The sequence below is a fragment of the Esox lucius genome, chromosome 5 (assembly GCF_011004845.1).
Source record: "Esox lucius isolate fEsoLuc1 chromosome 5, fEsoLuc1.pri, whole genome shotgun sequence".
Lineage (NCBI taxonomy): Eukaryota > Metazoa > Chordata > Actinopteri > Esociformes > Esocidae > Esox > Esox lucius.
This window is the reverse complement of record NC_047573.1, coordinates 12938564-12966171: the sequence shown is the minus strand read 5'-3', so window position 1 is coordinate 12966171 and position 27608 is coordinate 12938564. Positions and strand designations below refer to the sequence as shown.

Sequence of the window (27608 nt, the reverse complement as noted above, 5' to 3'; positions counted from 1 at the left end):
AGCTTTTGGAAACAGACAGTGTTGCCTGGATCCATTGTTAATTAGGGCCTGTGGAGATATTAGCCAGGTGTTTCCACAGCCAGGGTCTCCGTAATCTGCTGTCTTAGTATGTTTCTCTCCATCCGTTCTTCTGCTCCCATATGAGCTACAGTCCACAGAATACTGCCCCCCTCACTATCTCTTTCTCTCTCGCTTTTTCTTGGGCACCAGTAACTAATTTAACCAGTGCCAGCAGACTCAGGTCTCTGTGCGATGCCAATCACTGCACATCAATAATTTACTGTTGATTCACACAATTTTACCCTGTTCTTTTCCCTTCATCTCCACAGCAGTGTGCGCGCTAATAATATCCAATATTCAGCATTTTATCAGCTGTTCATGTTGGATTGCGTTAATGATGTAAACTAATGTTATATGACATCACGCTGTAAGACCCTGAAATCCTTGTACTGGGTCGGAAGATTATTAGATCACCTAATTGGATGATAAAAAGCCTTTGTCTGATATCTGAAGCTCAGTCTTTGAACTTATAGACAGTAAGATTTGAGATGTGTAGAGATTTTAAGTAGGAATGGGGTGAATCTGAACGTTAATGATCATGAATTTGGATAGAGCTGACGAAGTGCTTTACATTACAGAATATTTTGTATTTAGTGCGAGGTGATATTAGGTTGGCTGGCAGCAGCTCCGTCAAGGAAGTGGAACCAGTGAACTAACTGTGAAGTTGGCCACCTTAACCTGCCGCCTGTGCATTTTCCTTTTACCGCGGCTTATCTCATAAAAACACTTAATGAAGCAGCAGTGAGTTTCACTAAATCACCCACCGGCGTAACCGCCTTGCCACTTTGGAGTTGGTCGTTTTGACGATCACAGCCATCACTGTCGTTTTCTGCTTACGTCTGTGCATGTGCGAATTCTCCTTTTTCATCTCCTCCTGTGCAAGACTATGACATGAATAATCATGAGGGGAACTTATCGTCCAATACAAGATGTTATGAACGGAGCTTGGCAGTGTGAACTATTACGCCGTGGCTTTGAAGAAAGCGCCTTTGTGCACTGCAATCAATTGAATGTGGAAAAACCCTGCGTTCAAATGTTTATTTGTTAGTACACAGTACACACACAAGGCTGTTGCGTAGAAACAACATGTCAGAGGTTTGATTACATGCAGGTATATGTGTATATTTGTGTAGGAATGTGCCTGCTGAACACCAGAGGAATAAAGGAATGTAAAAACAGCTGTAGTTGCAACCCTGTAGGCCCAGATACCTGTGAGTCATGATTATTAGATTATCAGTAGAGTTAGATTATTAAAGCATCTTAACGGTATAATTGTAGAAAATTGTGAGACACTTTACATACTAAGAAGTTGTCATGTTATCAGCAGTTGCCATTGTCTATTCCTAGCAGAGAGGTTGCTGAGACAGGTTGGCAGAAAATGCAGGGAGTGTAACTAAATGCCAGATGCGCAACGATAATCATAACATTAGTCACCGTTCGATGGTGAAGCAGGGCTAAATCTTGTCTATGACCCTGTTTGGTTAAGAGCAGGGAGCAAGGTGGAGACAGAGCTGCCTGACTGGCTGCATGTGTGTCCCGGGCAGGCAGGGAAGGAAGGATGAATGGGTTGGACAAACCTTTGTGAACAGGATCACACATATATTTTGATGTCTTTTGGCGTTGTTTTGTGTCGTTTGGGGCTTGACAAGGGTTTTATCGTCCACTTATGCGCACAATTTATTTTTTGATTTTCAACAGCAGGGATGATGCGTGTTTCTGCTTTATGATTCATCTCAAGAGCTTATTGTGGATTTAAAATTGTTAAGAACCCCAAGGTCTGTTAGTTTCCCATGGCCACAGTGGTACAGATGTACCAGGATTTCTTTGGCAGTAGCCATGTATTTCATGAAGACCAAAATGTCTCCCGAGTCATGGAGGGAGTTTGCATAGACGCTGTAAAGACATGTTGAGGTATATATTGGTAATAGGTTAAAGCCAAGAGAAGGATAAAATATGTAGGTGGTGTATAGAAGCTGTTGGTGCTACAGATTCTGGTAGTTGAGATGCAGGTGGTGAAGATGCAGGTGGTGCAGATGCAGGTGGTGTTGGAGATGCTGGTGTTGGAGATGCTGGTGGTGTTGGATATGCAGGTGGTGGAGATGCTGGTGGTGTTGGATATGCTGATGGTAGTGGAGATGCTGATGGTGGTGGAGATGCTGGTGGTTTTAGAGATGCTGATGGTGTTAGATATGCTGGTGGTGGAGGTGCAGGTGGTGGATATGCTGGTGTTGGAGAAGCTGGTGTTGGAGATGCAGGTGGTGGAGATGCTGGTGGTGGAGAGGCAGGTGGTGTTGGAGATGCTGGTGGTAGAGATGCAGGTGGTGGAGATGCTGGTGTTGGAGAAGCTGGTGTTGGAGATTCTGGTGGTGTTGGAGATGCAGGTGGTGGTGTAGATGCTGGTGGAGGAGATGCAGGTGATGGAGGTGCTTGTGGTGGATATGCAGGTGGTTTTGGAGATGTTGGAGGTGGAGATGCAGGTGGTGGTGGAGGTGCTGGTGATGGAGGTGCAGGTGGTGTTGGAGATGCTGGTGGTGGAGATGCAGGTGGTAGAGATGCAGGTGGTGGAGATGCTGGTGGTGGAGGTGCTGGTGTTGGAAATGCTGGTGGTGCCGATGATGGTGGTGGAGATGCAGGTGGTGGAGATACTGGTGGTGGAGGTGCTGGTGGTGGCAAGCATACCCCTGTAATTCTGCTGCTGCTGCCCTAGGCTTGATTGGCATACATTATAAAACATGGAAAGACAGAAACCAACATACATGCTGGAAGATGAGAGAGTAAGTGATCTCATCACAGCTGTTGGATTAGTCTCTCTGTGGGGGAATGTCCAGATTTAAGAAACCCATGGGGCAAACACGCTACAAACATATTAAATACTTCAATCTACAAATCAAATTTACATTCAAATGGGATTCAAACAGGACAGCTTTTTATGTGCATCAACACTCAAGGAATACGAATAGCGGCTTTTTCTCCACACTGCGAATGCTACCTATGACCACAGGAATGGAGCGGCATTCCTCTAACCTCTTACCACCAACAGTAACAACATCAACAAACCTCTATACCATTAACAGTGGCATTTCCAATGGGTCTGCTTCAGTAAATAACCATGTTTTGGCATAAAGCTACAGCACTCTTCTGCCAGGGAGCATGCACACCAGACACACACACACACGCACACACACAAAACACACAGACTGACACCTTTAGCACACACAACGCTTTGAAGTGACTCCCTCTGAAGGATTTATTTGGGTGTTTATTGACAGTGTTTTGCAGCGTTCATCTGGGTTAAAGCATAACACCCCTAAAGATGAGTGTTTTCAGTGTGAGCGGGGGGGGGGGTCTCGCGGCCGCCAGGCACTAGGCTAACCTATCATTTGGAATGTTTATAATACAGACACGGGTTGTGTGAAGTCACACACTGCCGTGTGTTGTAGAACAGTACCGTAAATGTCATCTGTCATGGGTGTGTTCATTTCTAACTGTCTGGTCCAATTAACCGGCAGAGTTTTGAGGCTTAGTCTACCTTCCTCTCCTCCACCCTCTCCACCTTCCTCTCCACCTTCCTCTCCTCCACCCTCTCCACCTTCCTCTCCACCTTCCTCTCCTCCACCCTCTCCACCTTCCTCTCCTCCACCCTCTCCACCTTCCTCTCCTCCACCTTCCTCTCCACCTTCCTCTCCTCCACCCTCTCCACCTTCCTCTCCTCCACCCCCTCCACCTTCCTCTCCACCCTCTCCACCTTCCTCTCTCCACCCTCTTCATCCCCCTCGTCCCCCTTCCGTTAATCGCCCCTCTCCCCTCGCTCCACCCTCCTCCATCCCCTTCCCCCATTACCTCTCTCCACTTGCTCCACCCTCCTCCCCCCACACTCTCCCCCCACTCAACACCCTTCCCCCCACCCTCCCCTTTATCTCCCCCCTCCCCTTACCCCTTGTTCCAGCCTCCACACCAAATCCCTCTCTCCTGTATCTTGTCCAGCCGATTTCGTTTTTTCAATCTCTCTCTTCTCCTTTGGTCTCTCTTCATCGCTCTCTCTCTCTCTCTCTCCCTCTCATTATTAGTGGATTGGGACTGCCTCGCTCCTTTAGAGGACAACACTTGCAGTATAAACAGGCAGCTGTTGGCAGTCACCACACATTGCTACCAGCACTGAGGTCAGGCAAACAAACCCGGTATTAGCATAACATGATGTAGCTTGTTAACATGTCCTTATGCAAGCAGCTCAGATAGCTATTGGGCGAGTGGCTTGTTAATGAATGTAATTAAAAGTAGAGAGTATGGAATTAAGATGTCTAAAATGATAGCGCAGTTGCTGTGTGTTAGCGCAGTGCTTTAGAAGAGAGAGAAGATGATTCAGAATATATTGGGTGTTTTTGCCCAATCAGAGCCAATAGTTGGTCCGTGTTTAATGTAACTGCCATCTGGAACACGCGTTAACACATAGTTGTGTGTTTTTAGTGCATCTATTTAATAATCTGCAATTGTCAGTCCTCTGTACTCAACAGCCTTTCCTTTTGACTTGCTGTATGACTCGTCCTTTTATTACATTTATTATGAAGTCTGCTCAGCTATGAAATTGTTTGAATCCTCCAACAAACGCACGACTCGCAGACGCTCTAAAATATTAACAATTATATAAATGCACTGTCGTAAAATGTACCAAACTATTGTTCCAAAAATATCACTTACATCCAAGGTTACCTTGGCTACGACACGGCACTGAGCAGACCTGAAGTGCTGTGGGCAAATTTGTGTTGATCACACTGAATACATTGTGGTTTTATTTAGTGTAAGCAGCCTGATGACACCGAAACAAACAGGTTAAACTCCCATCGACAGACATCCCAAGTGGGTGACATGATTGCTGTACACACGACATTGAGAAGCAAGATGAATCAACGGAATACTCTCTTGGGCACCTGGATGCATTGCAAATATTTATGGCATATCAGTGAGATTTTGGGATAATTACTGGTCTCATTAGCGGGTGTGTGTGTGTCTGTGTGTGTGTGTGCACAAATGTTTATATAGTGAGTAGTTGGATAAACAGATTTGCCATATAGCCCTCTGAGAATAATGAAATCAGGATTTTTGTGGATGAATCTGAAAGGGGCCCTGTCACATTTATCCCACGATATCTCAGTCAAACCTGTATACTCATCCTCTTTTGTTGTCAACCCCACAACAAGGTCCCAATGTGGTCAAAAACATGATTGAAGATATTTCAACATTACAGGCACATTTCCATTCGCAGTAAATAAATCTGGTATTAAACAAATCAGGTGGGATGTAAACGGGACAAGTACGGTGCCCTCCACTAATTTTGGCTCCCTTGGTAAATATGATCAAAACATAAAAGGGATTTGCTTTTTATCCTCTTGGTCTTTCATTCAAAACAATCACAAAAATCTAAACTTTAATAACTTTAATAAAGTAAAATCATTGAAGAAATAAATATGACAATATTTTTAGGCGCCCTTAGAGTTCACCTGTGTGATTGGGTTGAAAATCCCCATTTCCACTATCAGGGCAATAATGAAAAAGTTAAAAGCATCTGGAGATGCTTTTAACTTAAAAAATTGGCCTGGAAGAGGATGTGAGTCTATATTGGCATCATGCACAGTTTGGAGGCTAAAGAATCTTCAAAGACCACAGCTGAAGAACTACAGGCGTTAGTTTGGTCTTGGAGTCAGAAAATCTCCAAATCAGACGCCACCTACATAACCACATGTTGTCATAAAAAAGTATTTGCTGTCATCAAACAATAAACTCAAGTGTCTACTGTACAGTTTGCCAAATGTTCCTGAAACTTTCAGTGGAACCAGATTCTATGGTCAGACAAGACCAAAATGTAGCTTTTGGGAAACAGGTCAGTTTGGCATAGACAGAAAAGTAGCCATGCAGAAAAGTCCCTTATCCCCAAAAGTGAAGTATGTTGGTTGATCTTTGATGTTGTGGTGCTGTTTTTCTTCTAAAGGAACCTGGACTACTTTTTAGTATATATGATATTATGGACTCCATTAGGTACCAGCATAAAATCAAAACCCGACTGTCTCTGATAGGAGGCTTAAACTGGGCCATGGTTGGATCTTTCAGCCGGACAATGATCCTAAGCACACTTCAGAATCAGCACAAAAATGCTTCACTGACTATTTAGTCAAGGCCATCCCAGTCCCCTGATCTAAACCCCATGGAAAGCCTGTGGGATGAGCTGAAGAGGGGAGCTCACAGGCATGGTCCTTGGAATCTGACGGATCTGGAGATATTCTGTTATAGGAATGGTCTCAGATCACTTGTGTTCTCCAACCTCTTATGCATTATAGGAGAAGACTCAGAGCTGTTACTGTATCTTGGCAAAGGGAGGTAGCGCAAAGTATTAAATGAAGGGGTGCCAATAATTATTTGTTTGAAAATATATTTGTAATGAAAATATATATTTTTTCAATTGTATTACTTTAACAAGAGATGAGATTTTTGTTAATATTTTGAATGAAAGATCAAGAGGATAAACAATGATGAAATCCTTTTCACAGCCCATTTTCCTATTTATCCCGGGTGCCAATATTAGTGGAACGCACTCTATGATTTACGCCAACAGATGATGTTTTCATTCAACATTGTGGGATCTTTTCGTATGCCAAAGATGGGGGTGGAAATGCGTTCATGTGCTCACACTGAGAGAAAAAACGACCACATCTTAGTGAACATCACAGTTAGACCTACAGTATGATCTGGGTTCCTCCTAATACATCTCGGACAAGTATGCAGTTTATGTGGTAGCCGTTGAGAAGCTACAGATTAAATGAGCCATGATGAACATACTGTACATGCTGCTGAACAGGCACGGATGTTATCTTGATGCTCTTTTCCAACAATTATCAAGCATCTGATTGTAGTGACATGTTAACCAAATGAATGATACTGTCAATAAAAATTTTAAATACAAATAATGCTGCTCTTGAACATAATTCATAATCTTATGTCATAGCATAGGGTAGCCTTTCCTTTGTTTTGGCTAGCTTCAGTACAGATGCCAAGATCATACTGTAAAATGAGTGTGGGCACATTTGCTATTCAGTGCAAAAAATGTTGTAGCATGTTGCATTGAATAGCAAATGTTTGTCAAATGTAGAGTTGGAAAAATAGAAACACTTTGAACGTTAGATTATATGTTACTTTCACGTACCATGTGTTATGCATTGCTTTTGATCTTCAAAACATTTGATTGGTGGAAACATCATTGGTGGGATAATGTACACTCACCTAAAAGATTATTAGGAACACCTGTTCAATTTCTCATTAATGCAATTATCTAATCAACCAATCACATGGCAGTTGCTTCAATGCATTTAGGGGTGTGGTCCTGGTCAAGACAATCTCCTGAACTCCAAACTGAATGTCAGAATGGGAAAGAAAGGTGATTTAAGCAATTTTGAGCGTGGCATGGTTGTTGGTGCCAGACGGGCCGATCTGAGTATTTCACAATTTGCTCAGTTACTGGGATTTTCACGCACAACCATTTCTAGGGTTTACAAAGAACGGTGTGAAAAGGGAAAAACATCCAGTAGGCAGTCCTGTGGGCGAAAATGCCTTGTTGATGCTAGAGGTCAGAGGAGAATGGGCCGACTGATTCAAGCTGATAGAAGAGCAACTTTGACTGAAATAACCACTCGTTACAACCGAGGTATGCAGCAAAGCATTTGTGAAATAGGAAAAAGAGGCTACAATTTGCACGAGCTCACCAAAATTGGACAGTTGAAGACTGGAAGAATGTTGCCTGGTCTGATGAGTCTCGATTTCTGTTGAGACATTCAGATGGTAGAGTCAGAATTTGGCGTAAACAGAATGAGAACATGGATCCATCATGCCTTGTCACCACAGTGCAGGCTGGTGGTGGTGGTGGTGTAATGGTGTGGGGGATGTTTTCTTGGCACACTTTAGGCCCCTTAGTGCCAATTGGGCATCGTTTAAATGCCACGGCCTACCTGAGCATTGTTTCTGAACATGTCCATCCCTTTATGACCACCATGTACCCATCCTCTGATGGCTACTTCCAGCAGGATAATGCACCATGTCACAAAGCTCGAATCATTTCAAATTGGTTTCTTGAACATGACAATGAGTTCACTGTACTGAAATGACCCCCACAGTCACCAGATCTCAACCCAATAGAGCATCTTTGGGATGTGGTGGAGCGGGAGCTTCGTGCCCTGGATGTGCATCCCACAAATCTCCATCAACTGCAAGATGCTATCCTATCAATATGGGCCAACATTTCTAAAGAATGCTTTCAGCACCTTGTTGAATCAATGCCACGTAGAATTAAGGCAGTTCTGAAGGCGAAAGGGGGTCAAACACAGTATTAGTATGGTGTTCCTAATAATACTTTAGGTGAGTGTATATTCCTCCACTATTCAGATCGCCATCCTGAGGGTTAAAGTTCTGATATTGTGAAAATGATTTCCACCTATTCAGGGGGGATAGAGGTTTTGGCTGACTATGTTAAGACACAAATGTGATATGATTATTGATGACCAATGACTATTCATTTCGTGAAGAGATGGCTATAGTCCGGACCAATCAGCCAATCAGGGCTGTTTACATAAATATCTCCCTAACGCCAACCAGATTAGACTGAGCTTTTCAAGGGCCAAAGGAATCAAATCTCAGTGAAAATTGTACAGCATATATTTAAGATTATTTTCATTTTAATAAATGCACAGTGATTTATGAGACATACAGTGATGGTTTGAAAAAGAATTACACACTGCATGAGGACATAAAATATTTATTGTGCCTTTAAATTATTTATCATATATTTCAGTTTGTTTCATTTTAAAGCTACCTTTAAACTGCACTTTAGGAAAATCTGGTTTTTGGATTAAACAACCTAGGTTTAATGTGCTGGATAGCATAATAAATTATAAATGTGTGTTCTGTTTTTTTTGTAAAATATTTCAAACTTTTTCAAGTGTGTATTTAAGGATCATTTTGCAGGATGCTTGTCTCTTTGCTTCTTATTTTCCCATTAGCCATTTTGACCCACTCACTCATATTAGTATTCTATTTCCCCAGTGTTGAACAGAAAGCTGATCAAATATTTAGCCTAGTTATTGAAGTGCTCATGCTAACTTGTTTATGGACTCATTGTCTCAAAAGTGTTTCCATTAGCAATGCACATACATATCATCCATTATGCATGCTTTATATTTATGCATTCCATCTGAATGGGAAGGAATGCGTTTGTTTTGAAAGGTTTAAGATATTTCCATCAAGTACACAGGACGAAGAGTTGCCCTTTAGCGCCTGTTTATGAAAGGACAGCCACAGTATGCCAACTGGTTTCTAACGGCACAGATCTTAAACCCTTTGAAAAGGTCACTGTCTAAAACTTAGTTCAAAACATTTACGAAGAATTCTAAAAGCCTTTTTATTGACTAGTCCTGTCTGAAAATAGCCAAATAGCCGACACGGATGCCTTTTAGTTTCACCCTGCATCGTTGAGTGTTAATAGGAGTTAGAGGAGTCCTGTTGTGTGCAGTGAATAAACCCTTAGGACTCTATTCAAGCAAAGCAGTTATTCTTAGGTTTTGTGGTATCGCTGTAGGTTATGACAGAAATAGTGTTATACGTTGCTATTTTTAAAACCAAGATTATGGGTGTAGTAGCTGGTGCAGAAGTGCATGGTTTTGATGAATACTTGTTTTAAGAGTGTCAAAGTGTCCCTTGTCAATTAGGACATGCTTTATGGGTAAATGTGTGGTTATTTATTTGTATTTTACAGTCTTTTACATTGTTGTTTTGGCCATGGATAGTAATTCAGTCAGTTGATGGTTATTTATTAAAATATAATATATAAAGTAATTCTTCATAGCTCTGTTGCTAGAGCATGGCACTTGCAAAGTTTATCCTGGGAAACAGTATCTAAAAAAGTATGAAAATGCATACACACTGATTACTATGTGTTACTCTGGATTAGAGCATCTGTTAAATTACTTACATTTGAATGCAGCAAATAGTATAGCTATGCGAAGTTAGTATATTCTATATATTTATTTAAACTTGATGTCGATCTTTACAGTTTTACAGTTCCAATAAATGCCTCTATTTAGATGTTGGGCTAGGAACTGAGTTGTGGGTGCAGTGGAGTGCAGCTTTTTAGTTAGCCGATTGATTCTGCAATGATCCTGCTTCAAGTCAGAGCTCTGTTGGAAGGGCTGGTGGCAACCAATAACCCCTTCTCTGGACTAAACCAATAACACCTTTTCTGGACCGAACCAATGACCCCTTCTCTGGACCGAACCAATAACCCCTTCTCTGGACCAAACCAATAACACCTTTTCTGGACCGAACCAATGACCCCTTCTCTGGACCGAACCAATAACCCCTTCTCTGGACCGAACCAATGACCCCTTCTCTGGACCGAACCAGTAACCCCTTCTTTGGACCGAACCAATAACCCCCTTCTCTGGACCTAAAAATGTGATGCGATTTACATCTGCATCAGGATGTTGATGAAAATCAGACAGTAATGGAAGTGAGGGAGGACATGATATCATAAAATCTGCTGGATGGAAATAAATGAATTGCTGTAAACCAACCATTCTTAATCAAATTATTCAGATGTTTGTAAATACCATATGTAGGATACTGGCACACAAAAGAATGAAACATTTCCAAGGGCACTGTGCATCACTGCTGGTTCGGTTGCACTTTTACTCAGAAAATGACATTTCAAACTGTGTTTCTGTAAAGACCTGCTTTTAATTAGCCCTCTCTGCCAAAAAATGCCTCCACCTTTGGGAATCAGGCAAAAGCTGACATTTCTGTATATAGCATGCCCTGTAAATGCCCCAACATCAATTAATACATATTTACAGAAGCAGCAAGGTCTCTCCATTCGCCCTTATACTGGAAATTTTACTGCACAATGCTAATAGACCACTCTTGGCCGTTAACTATCAGCTACAGCACAAATTACTTGAAATACCAAGAAAGACTGACTCTTCTGAAAAAAATAAAGCTGATGCGACCTAATAATTCTGACATCTTTATCAAAAGCACTGCAGGACAAAACGTCACAGTATACTCGTAACTTCAAGCACAGTTGGTCTAAAATGATATTCTATTTATTAGCTGCCATACAGGTTGACCCATTGTGGAAGACAAGAGGAATAATGTAAGAGATGTTTGCCAGAGATTCCTGTCCAAATATCTCTGGTAATTCTCACTTGAGGTAGCCATATTTGTCACATTTGCTAATTTAACCTACACAGCTAGATGAAGACTACCATGCTAGTATTTTTAAACTTTACCCAGAAATGAATAGGAATCGGCACATTCTATCGAAGCTAATCGACTGTGTGAAATTCTGTTAAGCTTTTTAGCTGGTAGTAAGTGGACATGACGAAACCAAAGTATCCCAAAATCTGAAATTGTTTAGACATTTTGTGACATCTGAAAAGATGTCCATAAAAGACCACTAAAAAAAAGTTGGACTATATTCTCTCCACAATTCAAAATAATTCCATGTATTTAATTATTTTGTTGCATTACATGAATTTCTCCCATAGGTGTAGCATTGCAGTCATGACAAGAACTGATCCCAAGTTTCCTGTGACCACCTGTTTTCAGCTACGTAACTAGCAAGCCATGGCTTCAACATATGTCTCAAAATGAACTAGTCACGAGTGACTTGTTGTTCTCAATTTGCAATCACAGTTGGCTATGCTAACCAGCTGGCTCATATTTATGTTAGTCATCTATGGGGCAAAGGATTGTTAGTATTTTAGTCTCATATTCATAGAAATGCATTACTGTTGTTTATAGATTTTAGGGAAGATAAATTATTGCTAATCAAGTTTTTTGGTTTGGTCATAGTCACATCTGTCTGTGATTTAGGGGGATCCATAGTTCTTAACATAAAAAAAACACTTTCTACTGTTGATATGACCAAATGTATTCTACAATTATAATAGAGGTGAAATCTAATAGTAAGTCTGTTATCCTTTGATTTTCACTTTATTTAAAGACATTCCAGTCACCACAAGCCCTATTACTCTACCTTGGTGAAGAAGGAAAACATAATGAGGGATAATGCTTGTCTTTAAAAGTGAGAACATCTAAGCAAAGTATAGCTAATTATCCCATAGAGGCCAGTTCTAGACCTTTATAGAACTATGTAGCATTAATTGTTATTGTGTTTGGCCATCTCTTGGTTGGGTATGCTGGAAAAGTTTTTCATTTTCGAAGATTTATCTCCTCATTAGTGCTGCATGAAACTGTCACGTTTGCCCTTGTCTCAAATAATTCTACCCTTCTCACATCAACACAGGTGAACTGACATATGAAAGAAATATAATCGACCCTTTTTCCGACGGTTATTGCAGAGCCCTGGCTTTAACAGTCCAAAACTGCCAACAAACGTGCATTTGACACTAGCGCCTCCTTAACACCCCAGCAAAATGGAGCTGACTGTGTATAGTGGCATAGTCAGCTGTCGCCTGTGAGGATTATTGCTGTGTATAGACCGTATCAGACAGCCTGCTTTATTGTGTTGCAATCTCACATGATTTTCTAGAGGGTTCTACATGAGTGAACCTATGAACATCTGTCTCTCAGGCCAACATATTCCAGAAAAAGGGTTTGTGACCTTACACAAACACAGCTCAGATCATAGTACTTTTGTTTTTTTCTGCTAATAGCCTACTGTTGCTAGTTGACCCCTCTCAGCACACTTGGCCCTGGCTAGCAATGATTATGGACTGCCCCATTTCATTTGTATTCAAGTGGATTAATATTGTTATCCTGAATACATGTTTTATTCAAGACCTGGATTAAATGTGGCTTTTATCATTCATTGAATATTTGCGGTGGGTTTTGACAATTTTTCATATCAGTGTCGCAGACAAGCTCCCAATCCCGTATGTTATCTTGCTACTACACTTCAGAACATCAAAAAATGTGGTTTAATACAAAGATCAGATTAAGATATGTGAACTAGATTTCGTTATAAACTCACATAGTCAGTATCTTATTTCTCTGCATCTATTTGTTGTAGTTTTGTAACATCATCTGCAAAGTAACGGTAGCCACTAACCACATGCATTTCATACATAATTATGCAGCAGGATTTGGATTTATTTGAAATAGTTCAAAACACACTACACAAGGATGTTTTTTTTTTTTTTTTTAAGAAAACAATGAAGTTAGGAGACTTCCGCACTTTTCTTCATTGAGTTTTATTTCCTGGCTGCCCGACGTGGCCTCGTGCTCAGGTACAGCACCAAGATAAAGACGGCGTATGCGGGGACGAGGCTACAGTAGCTGTGATTTAGGCGTTACTCCATGGACCTCATTAGTCTCTCACACTTAAGCGTCTGCTTGTGTGGAGCGACCATTAGAGCTGTGTGTCAGAGCCAGGGGAACGGATGAGCATCCTCTGTGTTATCTGTGCAAACAGAGCAGCTCTAGCAACTCACTTTGGCAGCTAAGAGAGGGCTGATTGGGAAATGTCGGGGGGGGGGGGGATTACTTGGGGTGAATGAGCTACTGAGAGCCCACTGCCTCGACGTGGTCTTGCATAACAACAACCTTGAGTTTGTGCACGTGCGTGTGCGTGTGTGTGTGTGTGTCGGCTAGCTGCTACCCGTCACCCACTCTGCCATGCTGGGAATTGGCTCGCCTCGTAACTGCAGGAGAAAAGGAATTAGAGCTCAACTCCCTAACATCCTTCCAAGAGAGGCTGGTGCTGTAGGGATGATTTACCTGGGGCTTGAGGGTGCGGAACACTCTATCTCCATTCTTGCTACTGAAAGTGTGTGTTCAGTGTGTGGCATTGGCGTGTGTGTGTGTGTGTGTGTGTGCGTGCGGGTGTGTGTGTGTGTAGGGGGAATTTTGATGTCTGCGACATGCCCACCATGTTCTGAACTGTGTCTACTGATTTACAGTAGGCAGCTCACATGTTATGAAGAAAACTTGAGAGGGGATGTGAACACAGACAGACGTGAGGATGAAGATGTTTGGGGACTAGTGATTAGACTATATCACTGTGAACCAAAAGGCATCCCAGCTACCAAAGTTAACAACAACAGCCCATCAGAAATACAATCTCAGCTCCTTACTATAGAAGGGTATTGGGTAGCATGCAGGTCAGAGCAATATTCCTGAGCCCAGCTGTTTTATCATGCCGGAGGTGTTTTTGTTTCTTCTGAAACATTGTTACTGTTGCTGTGCAGCTCATGGTTTGCAAAGAGACGAGAGAAACAGGATTTGGTTTTTTCATGATTGCCAAAAAGTACTGTAGGTCTGACTGCAGCCTTGATAACAGTATTCAGATTTACTGAAGGGTGATCTCAGGCCATGAACAGTAACTCCAGAAATGCAGTGACACACTGTCCTTGGGTTATGTGGTATGCCACTTCGCGTTAATGGAAGCATTTTTTCTGTTAGGTGGGGGTCACCAAGGGTAAAGAATTTGCGGCATTTTGTCTTTTCATCTTGTACTGCAATTTATAATTTAGCTTGTCAAAACAGTTGATTCACATTGATATTCCCTGCACCCTGAGCTATTGTTATACTTTAGTCATTTAGCAGATGCTCTTGGTCAGAGCTACTTACAGGAGTAGTAAGACTTAAGTGCTTGGCTCAAGGCACAACAACAGATTTCATTTTTCTTCTCACCTGGTTAGCTCAGGGATTTCAAACCAAAGACCTCCTATTACCAGCCCATCACTCTTGAACAGTTCTGTCGCCAATGTCAAAATAAGTTATGCACATATTCTTAATTATCATCAGTTACTATGTGGAACAACACAGGGCTCAAGGTAAAAAAATAAAAATATGCCACTGAAAGTTGTAATTTATCAGTGTTACAACATAGAACCCAATACTTGTGTTACTTAACATGGTTAATCATTCATGAAAATCATTCTGGATATATAAAACAAAATATTTGTCTATTTCTTTCATAACATTTCTAATTATAAAAATGAATATAAAGATAAGTCAAAAAAGCATTTGACATTCAAACAAAACACTAACTCATTCACCTCAGGGAACAAGGCAACCGGCTGGTCCGTCGGTTACTAGGTTTGCGGTTGGTATGTCGTGCAATCACTTAATGGGCATCTGCATTTAAATTCCTGATACAACCAAGGACCCTGAAGACGGAGTCTCAGCCACCCGCTTGGCTGTCATGCTGACCAGGTGCTGTTTGCCATTGGCTTGGCTGGTCAGAGATTGTTTGCGAATGTTGTCAGTGCTTTTGCAAAAAGACTGCTCTAGCTGGGAACTTAGGACAGACGACTGTACATCTGAGTTTCATTGACATCGAAACATGTAAATAATTTTTTGGACTGAGGTAAAAATTTTCGTTTGAACGTTCGTTTGAGTTCGTAATTATCCTTCACTGCCTTCTTTAATTGAGAGACTTGCGCAAATGTAAATGTTTTATTGCAAAACAATACCAGGCAGCCACGCATCACATGACTGCTCAACTCTTAACTTGTCAACAGCCTGCAAAAGAAGCTGCTACATAGTTTTGTGTGTGTGCCAGATTACGAAACAACTGGAGGATGTCAAGTTTATAATGCAATTATTTTTTATCTCTACATGTTTTTGCGGTAGCCCGATCGGGACATTGACTTGCTAGTTTGATTAGTCCCAACTGGCCCGGGGCCATCGGGTCATCATTATTGTGGAGCCCAGCAACATATTCTGTATTCCTACATTTTATATGAAGTCTCCCTCCCTGATCTCATAACTAACCTGTACCATCAATGAGAAATTCTAGAGCTTCTTGGACTGTGTCAGCCCTCTGATGCAATTCAAATAAACAGAACACTTATGAGATTGTGCTAACTTACCTGGTTAATTACCAATGCTTTCGAGGTGACCCTGCTGTGATCAGAGAACAAATTAATTGTATTCATTTAATTAAATGAAATCGACTGGAGAGGTTTCAGTATGCTAATAGAAATTGGTATAATCAAACTATCTGAAAAGGTGAGCAGGGTCTCTTTGTCCGAGTTCCTAAGTGTGTTATTTCAAGATTTCCCGCAGAAATAATTTTTAGAGCAACAGAATTGCTCCACAATCAGTCATATCCTGGATTACAAGGCCACTTTCAAATGGCGAAGGACATGTAGAAATGTGTGCTAAAAGAATTTGTATATTTATCTACAACGCTCACCATGTGTATGTGTCTACCTTTCAACAGTTCGCTCGTGTATAAAATAACGCTCCGCTTTGCATTTCAAAAATGTACTTGTAGGCAATGTTCCCGTAATAAAGCTAGAACATGAAGCATGCTCATGCAAGCTAACAAGGCTGTGGTAATAATTGTTCAGTTATGACTTTTCTTACTCTCATCATGTCTTACTCTCAGTATGGAGTTTTCACTTTTTGCAGATTTTATTGCTTTCTGTAATTATACCAAGTGCAGTAAGTTGACTGCGAACATATTCTCTGAATAGGCAGCGATGTTGCTATGAGAACTTTCACAGGGGCATTGGTCTCCAATCACATCAGATCTTTTCACATCCACTCTTTGTTCAGAGGCAGTCCAATTGATCAAGAACAAATAATGAAAGATATGTTATTGGAATTGGCCTTCCAGTGGAAACGCAGCCATCTGTTTGTGTTTCATCTTCTAGATGTGTGTGTGTGTGTGATGTTCTAAATGTGTGTGTGTGTCACCTACTATATGTGTGTGTTTCTTTCCAGGTTTCCCCCTGTGAGTGAGAAGGCAGCCGTGGGGAAGGTAGTCGGTGTCATACTGGCTGCGGCTGTCAATCAAACGATTATCTACACCATAGTGGAGGGTAACGAGGAAGGTGACTAGTGTACTTTATTAACCTACACAACACCTTTATTAACACTCACAATGCCTTTATTAACCCTCACAACACCTTTATTAACACTCACAATACCTTTATTAACCTACACAGTGCATTTATTAACCTACACAATACCTTTATTAACACTCACAATGCCTTTATTAACCTATACAATACATTTATTAACACACATAATACCTATGAAATGATTCCAGAGGCCACGCTGGCTTTTTCCAGATAGTCCCAGTTATTCAGAGACAAATTATATATAAAACACATTTCATGTGATGAAACCCGAGGTAACTCTTTATAGTATTCTGGCACACTATGAACAACTGATGACACTGAAGTAACTTCCTCCGCTATTTTGACACTACGAACAACAAGAAGTACTGATGACACTTAGAGGTAACTATACTGTCAGCTGTATTTGGCTCTATTTGGCTCTAATCAACTTTGTTGTCATGTCACAATTAATAATTCACCTTAATCCTTTTACCAGTGGCCTTCTGCAAGGAGTTACGTTTAATGTGTATGCTTTTAGTTTACTTAAGTGTGTCCCAGTCATTGTCACTGTTTTCTGACATAGTTACTGCCATGTAATGAAGCCTAGAGGAATGACAAGACCTTAATATCGTTCCTCGCTGTGATTAGAACCTTAAGCTTGCGCGTCTCCAAGTATAAAAAGATGGAATGACATCCACATATTGAGCCTCCCATTACCGGACCATTTATTCATTTGGAAACAAAGGGAATTGGTTACGCTGTTAGCACTCATTAGATTCAATGAAGAAGCACGGGGAAGATAATGACAGTGTCCTTCATTTTTGTGGATTTCAAGGTTTATGGCATATTAGAGGACATCACTTTTAGGTCTGAATATAAGGTGAAGCAGGCTGAGTACTAGTTAGGCATTTCTGGCGCATTACCACTGTGCACGTGCATCAGTTATGCCTTACACACAAAATCAATTAATCTCAGTGATTTTCCAGTGGAACATCTGTTATCGCTTTGCGAAACTGCGGGCTAACACTCGATACCACACGCAGTGGGAGGTGAACGCTGACACCGACATGGTTCGCGTTGCACCATTCTGTTCACGGTTCCAGCATGTTCACACTGGTCTCCCCAGACTGATGAGGTGCTGACTCCGGCTCTGCTGTGCCGATCTGGATGTGTCTGAGTCTGTCAGTTCTTCTGCCCCCAGGTGTATTCCGGCTCAACAACAGCACCGGGGTGATCTCCACGGCCAAGCTGCTGGACTATGAGACCAACGCCAGCTACATCCTCAAAGTGGAGGCGGATTCCATGGGGGTCGTTGAGTCTAATCTTCGAGTGCCCTCTAAGAGTGAGCTTACCTGCCTTTCAACCTGTCACTGAGGACATTCCACGCTGTTTGCTATAGTGCGTTACTTTTGACCCGGGTTATAAGCCCCCCTGTAAATGTCTGGTCAAGAGAGGTTTAAAATCAGAACGCAGTAGTCGCCTGGAAAGGTTTTGGGGCTTTAATTGGAGTAATTGAAATTCACATATCGGGTTCTACCATCTGTCTTTCTCTCGCTTGTCACAGAAATAATTTTTCAAATTAGTATATTCTTAAAGACAATCAAAAGCATGCCTCTTCCTTTCATGTTATGTCGTTTTCTGATTAGTCAACATCATGTTGAGTCGCTGTGGAGGAGTCACTGCAATTAGTAGTTATTGGTAAATGTAGCAGAATAAACAAGTCGTTCCTTTCCGGACAATCTTATCATGTCTCTTGAAATGCAGAAACAATCACTCAAATCAATTTGATTCACACACTCACATGTAAATGCCAACTTAGTAAATTCTACAATGAAGGAGCCACTTCATTAGACCAGTGGCCATTGTTGTATGATATTAATAAATATGCATTTAATGTATTACCATTTCTATGTCATTTTACATTGTCATTCAAGCTGACAGAGGACCCCCGATGGCAAAATATTTCTACTTAAAACAGGCCTGGCAGCTAGATTTGAGCTGCAGTGGAAGTTTCAGCAACTGCCGCAATTGTTGTCTGATACATTCCACTGGAGCGGGCATTGTGTTAAATGGCTGCTCTCAGGCGTAAAGTGGATTTGTACTCCCCACTGCGTTTGGCTATGCTGGTGGCCACCATCAACAACATAATGAAGACATTTTGTTAAAGTGATTAGAGCCACATCATTGAATCAGCAGGTGTGAGTGTGTCCATGCGTGTGTGTTGGTCTTTTCCAATACAGTGGTGGGTACTCTCCTGTTGTTGCCTGTTCAGTGTGGTCATTGGCGATACCACTGGACATCCTGGCAGGGACGAACGGAAAACGTGTTGTACTATTTCGTCTTCCCGGTTGCCTGTAGGGTGCTCTGTCTGATGATGTATGGCGTTTTATTTGGCATGGTCCCTCCGCGTAATTCCAGGCCTACACGACGTGGCCTGGGGTTTTACTATGAGAAATGACAAACCGCAATGCAGTGTGGTGCTATTTTAGACAAAAGGTCTAAATCGGTTTATTTGCAGTGAGTTGTAGACTTCATGTTTTGTATTACATGCACGTTGTGGGCATCTAGAAATGCCGTCAGTTTTTTTTCTACATTTCTATTTAAGTGTAATTAGATTTACCTTTGCCCTGGACGTTATTTTGAATTATTTGTGTCTCTCCCCTATTTGCAGCCAACACGGCAAAGGTGTTCATCGATGTACAGGATGAGAATGACAACCCACCTGTTTTCACCAGACGCTTGTACTTGGGAGGAGTGGCAGAGGATGCCAAGACATTCACTTCTGTATTGCAAGTTCAGGTACATCCAGCTTTTTTCAGTATTGCAATCAGTCTTTTTTTTGTTGGACTATTCAAGCTGATGAAAAATGAGCAGTGAAATTGACGATCACTACTCCTCACAGTGCAACCGTCCAACAGGAACAGAAAAGGATTTATCCAGATGTCTGGTTAAGCAATTAACGGTGTTCGCAGTTTTGTATTTGTGTCCCCGTGAGAGCTTTTATCTCCCAGCCGTTATCTTTGGCCTGTGTTGATAATGCTGGACCAGCTGGAGGCTTAAACAACTTATAACTTAACTTTCAGACACCCCTGGCGGTCTGTAGAATGCTAAGGATGCAGGCTCTAACATGCAAAACCCCTAACCTTTGTCAATAACATGTTTCTCAGTTCTTTGTAATAGGTATTATCCCCTTAGAGTGCACCACAGCATGCATATCCCTGTTCAGTGTTGTTATTCTAGTTATAGTTTTTTCTTTCACCTTTGTAGCTAAAAGCCACTGTGACCCCTGCTGGGTGTGTGTTCAGACTGTAACGGTGGACGTGTGTGTTTGTGTTCTGACTGAAACAATGGATGTGAGTGCTCTGACTGGAACAGTGGATGGGTGTGTGTGTGTTTGTGTTCTTACTGAAACAATGGATGTGAGTGCTCAGACTGGAACGCTGAATCTGTGTGTTTTTGTGTGTGTGTGTTTGTGTTCTTACTGAAACAATGGATGTGAGTGCTCAGACTGGAACGGTGGATCTGTGTGTTTGTGTGCGTGGGTGTTTGTGTTCTTACTGAAACAATGGATGTGAGTGCTCAAACTGAAACAGTGGATGTGTGTGTTTGTGTGCGTGTGTGTGTTTGTGTTCTTATTGAAACAATGGATGTGAGTGCTCAGACTGGAACGGTGGATGTGTATGTGTGTGTGTATGTGTTTGTGTTCTTACTGAAACAATGGATGTGTGTGTGTTTGTGTTCAGAATGAAACAATGGATGTGAGTGCTCAGACTGAAACGGTGGATATGTGTGTTTGTTTGTTCCAACTGTAACATTGCATGTGTGTTTGAGAGAAAGAGAGAAAGAGAGAGGGCAGAATATAAAGGTTGAGCCGAGGAACTGTCATTATGATCATAATCACTAACCGCTGGGTGGTCATTTGCATCTCATTCTCTGTTGCACAGTGATGAACCCTAGCAAGACTAGTCTTTATTCAGATATGCATGTTGTTTTGTCTGGTTTGTCAGATGTTTGTAGCTGTGTAATGTCTGCCCTTCTACCTTCCTGTCAGTTTTTCTGTCGGCCTGCTTTCTTTTTCCTTGTTCTGGGTCTATGTTTACTATCTCTGTATCTCTTTTTTATCCAGTCAGTCTAGTGTAGACAACTGGGAGTCACAAATGGGTTTTCCAGAAACCGCTGAATGAGGAATTAACACTGACATTCTGTACATTACTTTGGAAATAATGGACGAACCATTAGGACCCTGGAAGTGTCTTTTGTGGAATTAGGGATATCTTGTTGCTCTATATTTATGGAAAGTTGTTTGTTCGAAATGTTCATCTGTCTCGCTGGCTGGCAGCATGATTGTTCCTTGCTTGCTACAGTAGCTAGCCCACTGCAACCAGCAAGGTCACGAACTATAACGACAGATTAACAACAAAATAGCTTTTAGTTTATTGTAGGATTTTAGTTGTTTTCTGGTGACACTATGTGTGTAATATGTGGTACCTTTGCAAAAGTAAGACGTTCTACCAAAGTTAAAGATAAAGTAAACAAATGCATTGACTAGGAAAAATAATATCCAAGTGTTTGAATATCTCAGTCAGCATAACTAGATAACCATAATCAGAAAGTGGAAACTGCTTCACACCACCCAGACTGAGTCTCAAAACTCAGCTTAGTTCAGTGGCTGGGAGTGGAGTAATGCCTGTATTGAAGGGTGACAAGAAAGAAGCTGTTAGTCGAAAAAACATCTGAAAGCATGTGAGTGACCATCTGAAATACGAGTAAAGGTTTTATGGTCAGATGAGACTAAGGGCTTGTTTAATTTTCAGTAGAGCTTTCTCTGAGTTTTTGAGGTGTGAAGACAAGCCTGTCGAAAAGGAAACAAGGCTTAAGATTGAACTTTTTGGCCAAAACTCAAAGCACTAACACTGCCCATATCTCAACATAAACAGTCCTCACAGTGACGTATAGTGGTGGCAGCATGTTGTGGGGATGCTTCTCATCAGGAGGTACTGGGTATAATGTTTACTTTGACGGCAGAATGGATGGAGAAAAATACAGGGAAATAAAGCATGAGTACATGGTTTAATCTACATAAATAATTTAGGTAGAAATTTACCTTTCTGCAGGACAGTGCAGAAGTCAAAGCAACATTGGATTGGCTCAAGAACAAAGAAAGGAATGTCCTGAAATGTCACCTTGCAATAATTCATTTTGGATGACTAGTCTGGCTTAAAAAACATTGCGTTATATACAGAATACTGTTAGTTATCAATCAATCAAATTTATTTACATCAGCAGTTGTCGCAGGTTTGGGCCCACACCTCATGTCCTCAAAATGTCAGCAGACAAGGAACATTTTGAAAATGCATTTCTTAGATCTACAAGGTTTTATTGTGGAGAAGAAGAACTGACAGTTACAATTGAATATATTGCAGTCCAAAATATATATATATATATTTTTTTTACTGCAGTTATTTAATAGTGTAACTGCATCCAAAATATAAAAGTTGACAGCAGTTACTGCACTTCTGCTGCAGTTTTAAAATTACATGCTCATCCCACCCACATCAGATTTTCCTCAAATATGCTGTATCTGCAAACACAAACCAATGCTAGCTAGGTAAGTCCTTCGTCAGACCTGTGTTTGCCATGTATCTTATTCAGTTTGTTTTTGCAGAGTAAATATCACTATTTACTCTGGAATGATACATGGGAAACCTAATCATGATGAAATACTGCACATGCAGAACACATCGTAGTTTACTCGGTGCAAAGTAACAAAAAGCTCAACCAAAAACCACATCGAACCAGGTTATAATGGCCGTTCAAGAACGCACTACTAGCCAATCAAAAAAAGTATTAATGCTGTGGTATAAGGAGACATAATCCTTTATACCCGGAGGTAATGGAATTACTGGGTCAAAGATTTACTGAGCTTAGACTCCCACTGCTACCTTCTTCTAACGGTAACATTCAACTTCTCAGGGCTTAATATATTTATCTATAGCATTCATTTCTATTCCCTTTTGCTTTACTAGTAGGACATTCAAAGTAGATCTGAATATGGATTTCTGTAAAAGCCGCTCAGCATCCATAAGATTAGACTGATCTGCTTTTAAATCCTTTAAACAGTTTTAAGTAATAAGAAATAAGGAATTGAAATCCCTGTGGAGTGGCAGCCAACCTGAAAAGAGGATGGATGGACTGAGGATCATACAACATTGACGTTTGCAATTGAGATGCAAAAAAAGTGTCTGCACTGTTGAAATAAATAATGACTTGTTGTCTGAGCGACACGCATCCGTGAAGGACATATTGATCTGATCATTTTTATATTTTAACACAGAGAAGATGCTTTTGATGAAATGCGTGTGTCCCTGTCCAGATAGAACAACAAAGAGGACTCTCGGCAAAGAACAAATCCAATTTTGGAGGGGTTTCACTGCAGATCAGCCTCAAATATGAACCACAGTTTCAAACAAGTTAGGGTTGCTTCCAGAACACAGTCAAAGGCTCTCTTCTCTCACTACCTCCTAGTTGTTTTTTTTTTTCTCCTACGTGACAGCTTTTTCAAACAGTATTTTCAAATATATTCCAATCTTCAACTTTGACTTTCAAATAAAGGTTTTAATAATTAAACCCAGCTGGTTGAATCTGTTATCAAAGTATGCACAGCGTATTGTGAGCCGGAGAGGTGTACAATTATGTTGAATGAGTCTTGCAGAATATGGAAAATATCTCATTTGTGTTACTGACTACGGTGTGGCACAGGTACAGTGCCGTCTCTGCTCCTTTAAGCTCAGATCCATTCATAAAAAGGTATTATAAATCAATGTCACTGCAGAGCAATGGTGAAATCAGCTGGGCAGAGTGACACCATTATCCCTGACTCCGTTAAAGAGAAAATGGCTCTCAGCTCAAAGCCTCCCCCTACAGCAACAACAAGAAACTACAACCGCTCTGATAAAGGAAAAAAAAGACAAAAATAACGTGTGCCCTTTTATTTTCTACGGATGAGCTGGTTGGGATTGATGTTGTGTTGCAATTGATGTTGCTGTGTCAGAAGCTCTTCATTGCTTTCACTCTGTATGTCTGTGTTTGTTTGTGTCTCAGGCCCTGGACAAGGACACAGGGAACTACAGCTCTATGCAGTACAGGCTCATTATCCCCCCCACTACAGACGGCAAGGACGGTTTTGTCATCGAGCCCTATACCGGTGTCATCAAGTCTGCCATTATGTACCGGAACATGCGCCGGTCCTACTTCAAGTTCCAAGTGGTCGCCACTGATAATTACGGCGAGGGGGGACTGAGCAGCAATGCAGAGGTTGTGGTGAGTGTTTGTCCTCATAAAATGTTTATTTTTCTAGTGTTTTTAACTCTATGGCGACTTGGTTTCCTCTGTGAAAACCCACTGGTGTGATCCCTGACTACGTGCCATGCTAAATTCCGTCAGTGTTGGCTGCTTTTAAAAAGCAATTTTGCCAGTGGTGATCAATTCAAGCTTATGGCCCTTTTAAAAAGAACTGAGGGACCACAATAACTATGTCGATATCCACAATATCAATATTTACTACGCTGCCCAGGAGCAAACACCCCAGCCCTCCTCTGAACACCCCCGTCCTCCACAATGAAATCACAGAGGAGTCTATGGATCATTCTCAGTCTATGCTTATCCAATTTAGTGAACAGTTGATTATTTACTCATTAGGCTTGTGGTCAACCAAGAGGTTTATAGTCAAGCAGTCAAAATGAAATATCGTCCTGTATCAGTGGACTTATTCATTATGGAGGCCACAGTTGTTCACAGTCCATCACTCGTTGCAAGTGGTTAACTAGATAACGAGCGGCACTGGTAGCGTTCGTGTTTGTGTTGGTGCCGTGGACAAAATCCAGACTTTGCAAATATTAGCATCTTTCAGATTTCGAAAGGGGAGATGAGATTTCAGTCACAGACTTGCTGACAGTTTGAGAAAGTGAGAGCGGTGGAGCTCTTTGTTCCCATCTCATCTCTTCACACATATGTACACAGAACTTATTGACCCAGAACGTACAACTTTAGTGCTAAGTTAACCAAGGTCGTTCAAACCTGCTGTGACCAATGCAATTTTTATTGATTTGGATTTTGAAAATGTATGGAAAAATACACAATTTAAATTGTTGACCAGTCGATTGGCTGGAAGAGCTTTAAATGACACTGACTGGCTATAAAACAAAAGCAGTTGAAAATGCAAACTTAGAACGGTCACATCCCTCCCCAAGTTTTACCTCAAATCATGAACTTTTGTGCGTAGTTCCTTCTCACTTGGACCAAATGTGCTTGAAGAACCCATTAGGTACGCCATAGTGTTTTTTTTACACCCTTTATATAATGCCTCTGTGGACAAAGAGATTGACAGATCAACATGTAGTTGGCTGACCTTTGGCACGTATTTGTATATAAGTCAGTCAAGGATAGTATTATAACAAAATGTCGTGTAGGTGTGGTGAAAACTGAATATGTACATGAACCACATGTTGGCACTATAAAAGCACATATAGTGAGGGGGAAAATGATTTGATCCCCTGCTGATTTTGTACATTTGCCCACTGACAAAGAAATGATCAGTCTATCATTTTAATTGTAGGTATATTTGAACAGTGAGAGACAGAATAACAAAAACAAAAAAATATATAAATTGATTTGCATTTTAATGAGTGAAATAAGTATTTGACCCCTCTGCAAAACAATGACTTAGTACTTGGTGGCAAAACCCATGTTGGCAATCACAGAGGTCAGACGTTTCTTGTAGTTGGCCACCAGGTTTGCACACATCTCAGGAGGGATTTTGTCCCACAGTCATTAAGGTTTCGAGGCTGACGTTTTGCAACTCGAACCTTCAGCTCCCTCCACAGATTTTCTATGGGATTAAGGTCTGGAGACTGGCTAGGCTACTCCAGGACCTTAATGTGCTTCTTCCTGAGCCACTCCTTTATTGCCTTGGTCATGTGTTTTGGGTAATTGTCATGCTGGAATACCCATCTCACCCAAGATTTGACGTTACATGGCCCTGTCCATCATCCCTTTGATGCAGTGAAGTTGTCCTGTCCCCTTAGCAGAAAAACAACCCCAAAGCATTTTTCCACCTCCTCCAAACACAGCGAGCTGAGTTGATGCTAAGGAGCTTGATTTTGGTCTCATATGACCGCAACACTTTCACCCAGTTCTCCTCTGAATCATTCAGATGTTCATTGGCAAACTTCAGACGGGCCTTTACATGTGCTTTCTTGAGCAGGGAAACCTTTCGGGTGCTGCAGGATTTCAGTCCTTCACGGCGTAGTGTGTTACCAATTGTTTTCTTGGTGACTGTGTTCCCAGCTGCCTTGAGATAATTGACAAGATCCTCCCGTGTAGTTCTGGGCTGATTCCTCACCGTTCTTATGATCATTCCAAGTCCACAAGGTGAGATCTTGCATGCAGCCACCGACTGAGGGAGATTGACAGTTCTTTCACATTCTCACCAAGCTGCTTGGCGATGGTCTTGTAGCCCATTCCAGCCTTGTGTAGGTCTACAATCTTGTCCTTGGACAGCTCTTTGATCTTGGCCATGGTGGAGAGTTTGGAATCTGATTGATTGATTGCTTCTGTGGACAGGTGTCTTTTATACAGGTAACAAGCTGAGATTAGGAGCACTCCCTTTAAGAGTGTGCTCCTAATCTCAGCTCATTACCTGTATAAAAGACACCTGGAAGCCAGAAATCTTTCTGATTGAGAGGAGATCAAATACTTATTTCACTCATTAAAATGCAAATCAATGTATAACATTTTTTAAAGGTTGTTATACTGTTCAAATAAACCTACCATTAAAACATACAAAATCAGCAGGGGATCAAATAATTTTTTTCCTTCACTGTATTTGTCTTGATATATTTGCTCAGAGTGATGAAATGTGACACATGCTCAGGGATATGACTCTTGCTTATCCACTGGATATCTCAGACACTATTGGCTCAATCCTGACTAAACTTGGGTGAGTCATGAGTATTGTCACAGAGATCCGACATTTGCAAACATACACTGATTGGCCCAGGGGATCGGTGTATCATTCTTGGGGGACAACACATTTACTGTTGCCTTGTTTAAATTGAACTGTCCTCGGCCAGATGGGGACCGATTTTTACAGCCTAATTTATTCCCATTCCCTTTGCTCTTAATGAAATAAGATGCTGGCTGTGCCAGAGCGCATTGCCTGAATGAGAAGAACCATGCTGTGGCTAGGTTCATCTAATTCAAACAGGTTTTCATTTCATGGGGACTACACAAAGCAACCTTCCTGCCAAACTACAGGCATACTTTCAGTGTATCATAACCTACTGTCAGAATGAAAGCTTATGTGTAGAAGTTAGGCGGTAGATGCTTTTTTTGATAATTTTCTGGAACTCTGTTTTCTAGGTGTCTGTGGTGAATCAGTTGGATATGCAAGTAGTGGTCTCCAACGTTGCCCCTACGGTGGTGGAACAGAACAAGGACAAGCTCCTCGGGTAACACAGAATAAATATTTTCTATTATATTTCAATTAGCAAGATACTGTATCCTTCAGCTGTGCTTACAGGCGTCTGCCGAACCTGAAGTGCAACACCTAGCTTTGGTCCTTTCCTAGACGTCCAGGTGTCGGAGGAGGCTGCATGAATCAGTGTGCAGCGTTGGTTTTATTGCTGCCTTCTACCAAGA

General features: G+C 41.3%; 1 protein-coding gene across 8 annotated transcripts in view; it reads left to right on the top strand.

Moving 5' to 3' along the window:
- pcdh15b (protocadherin-related 15b) overlaps window positions 1-27608 on the top strand; it is a 214139-nt gene that overhangs the window by 153222 nt on the left and 33309 nt on the right. For all 8 annotated transcript variants that reach the window (XR_004575762.1, XM_020046964.2, XM_020046963.2 and 5 more), the window contains 5 exons: window positions 16792-16901; window positions 18112-18252; window positions 19582-19709; window positions 24012-24230; window positions 27330-27418. Coding sequence is in view for 7 of the 8 variants with exons in the window: in XM_020046964.2 (XP_019902523.2) it covers window positions 16792-16901; window positions 18112-18252; window positions 19582-19709; window positions 24012-24230; window positions 27330-27418 (687 nt within the window). In the remaining variant the exon portion in view is untranslated. The remainder of the gene's footprint in view (window positions 1-16791; window positions 16902-18111; window positions 18253-19581; window positions 19710-24011; window positions 24231-27329; window positions 27419-27608) is intronic.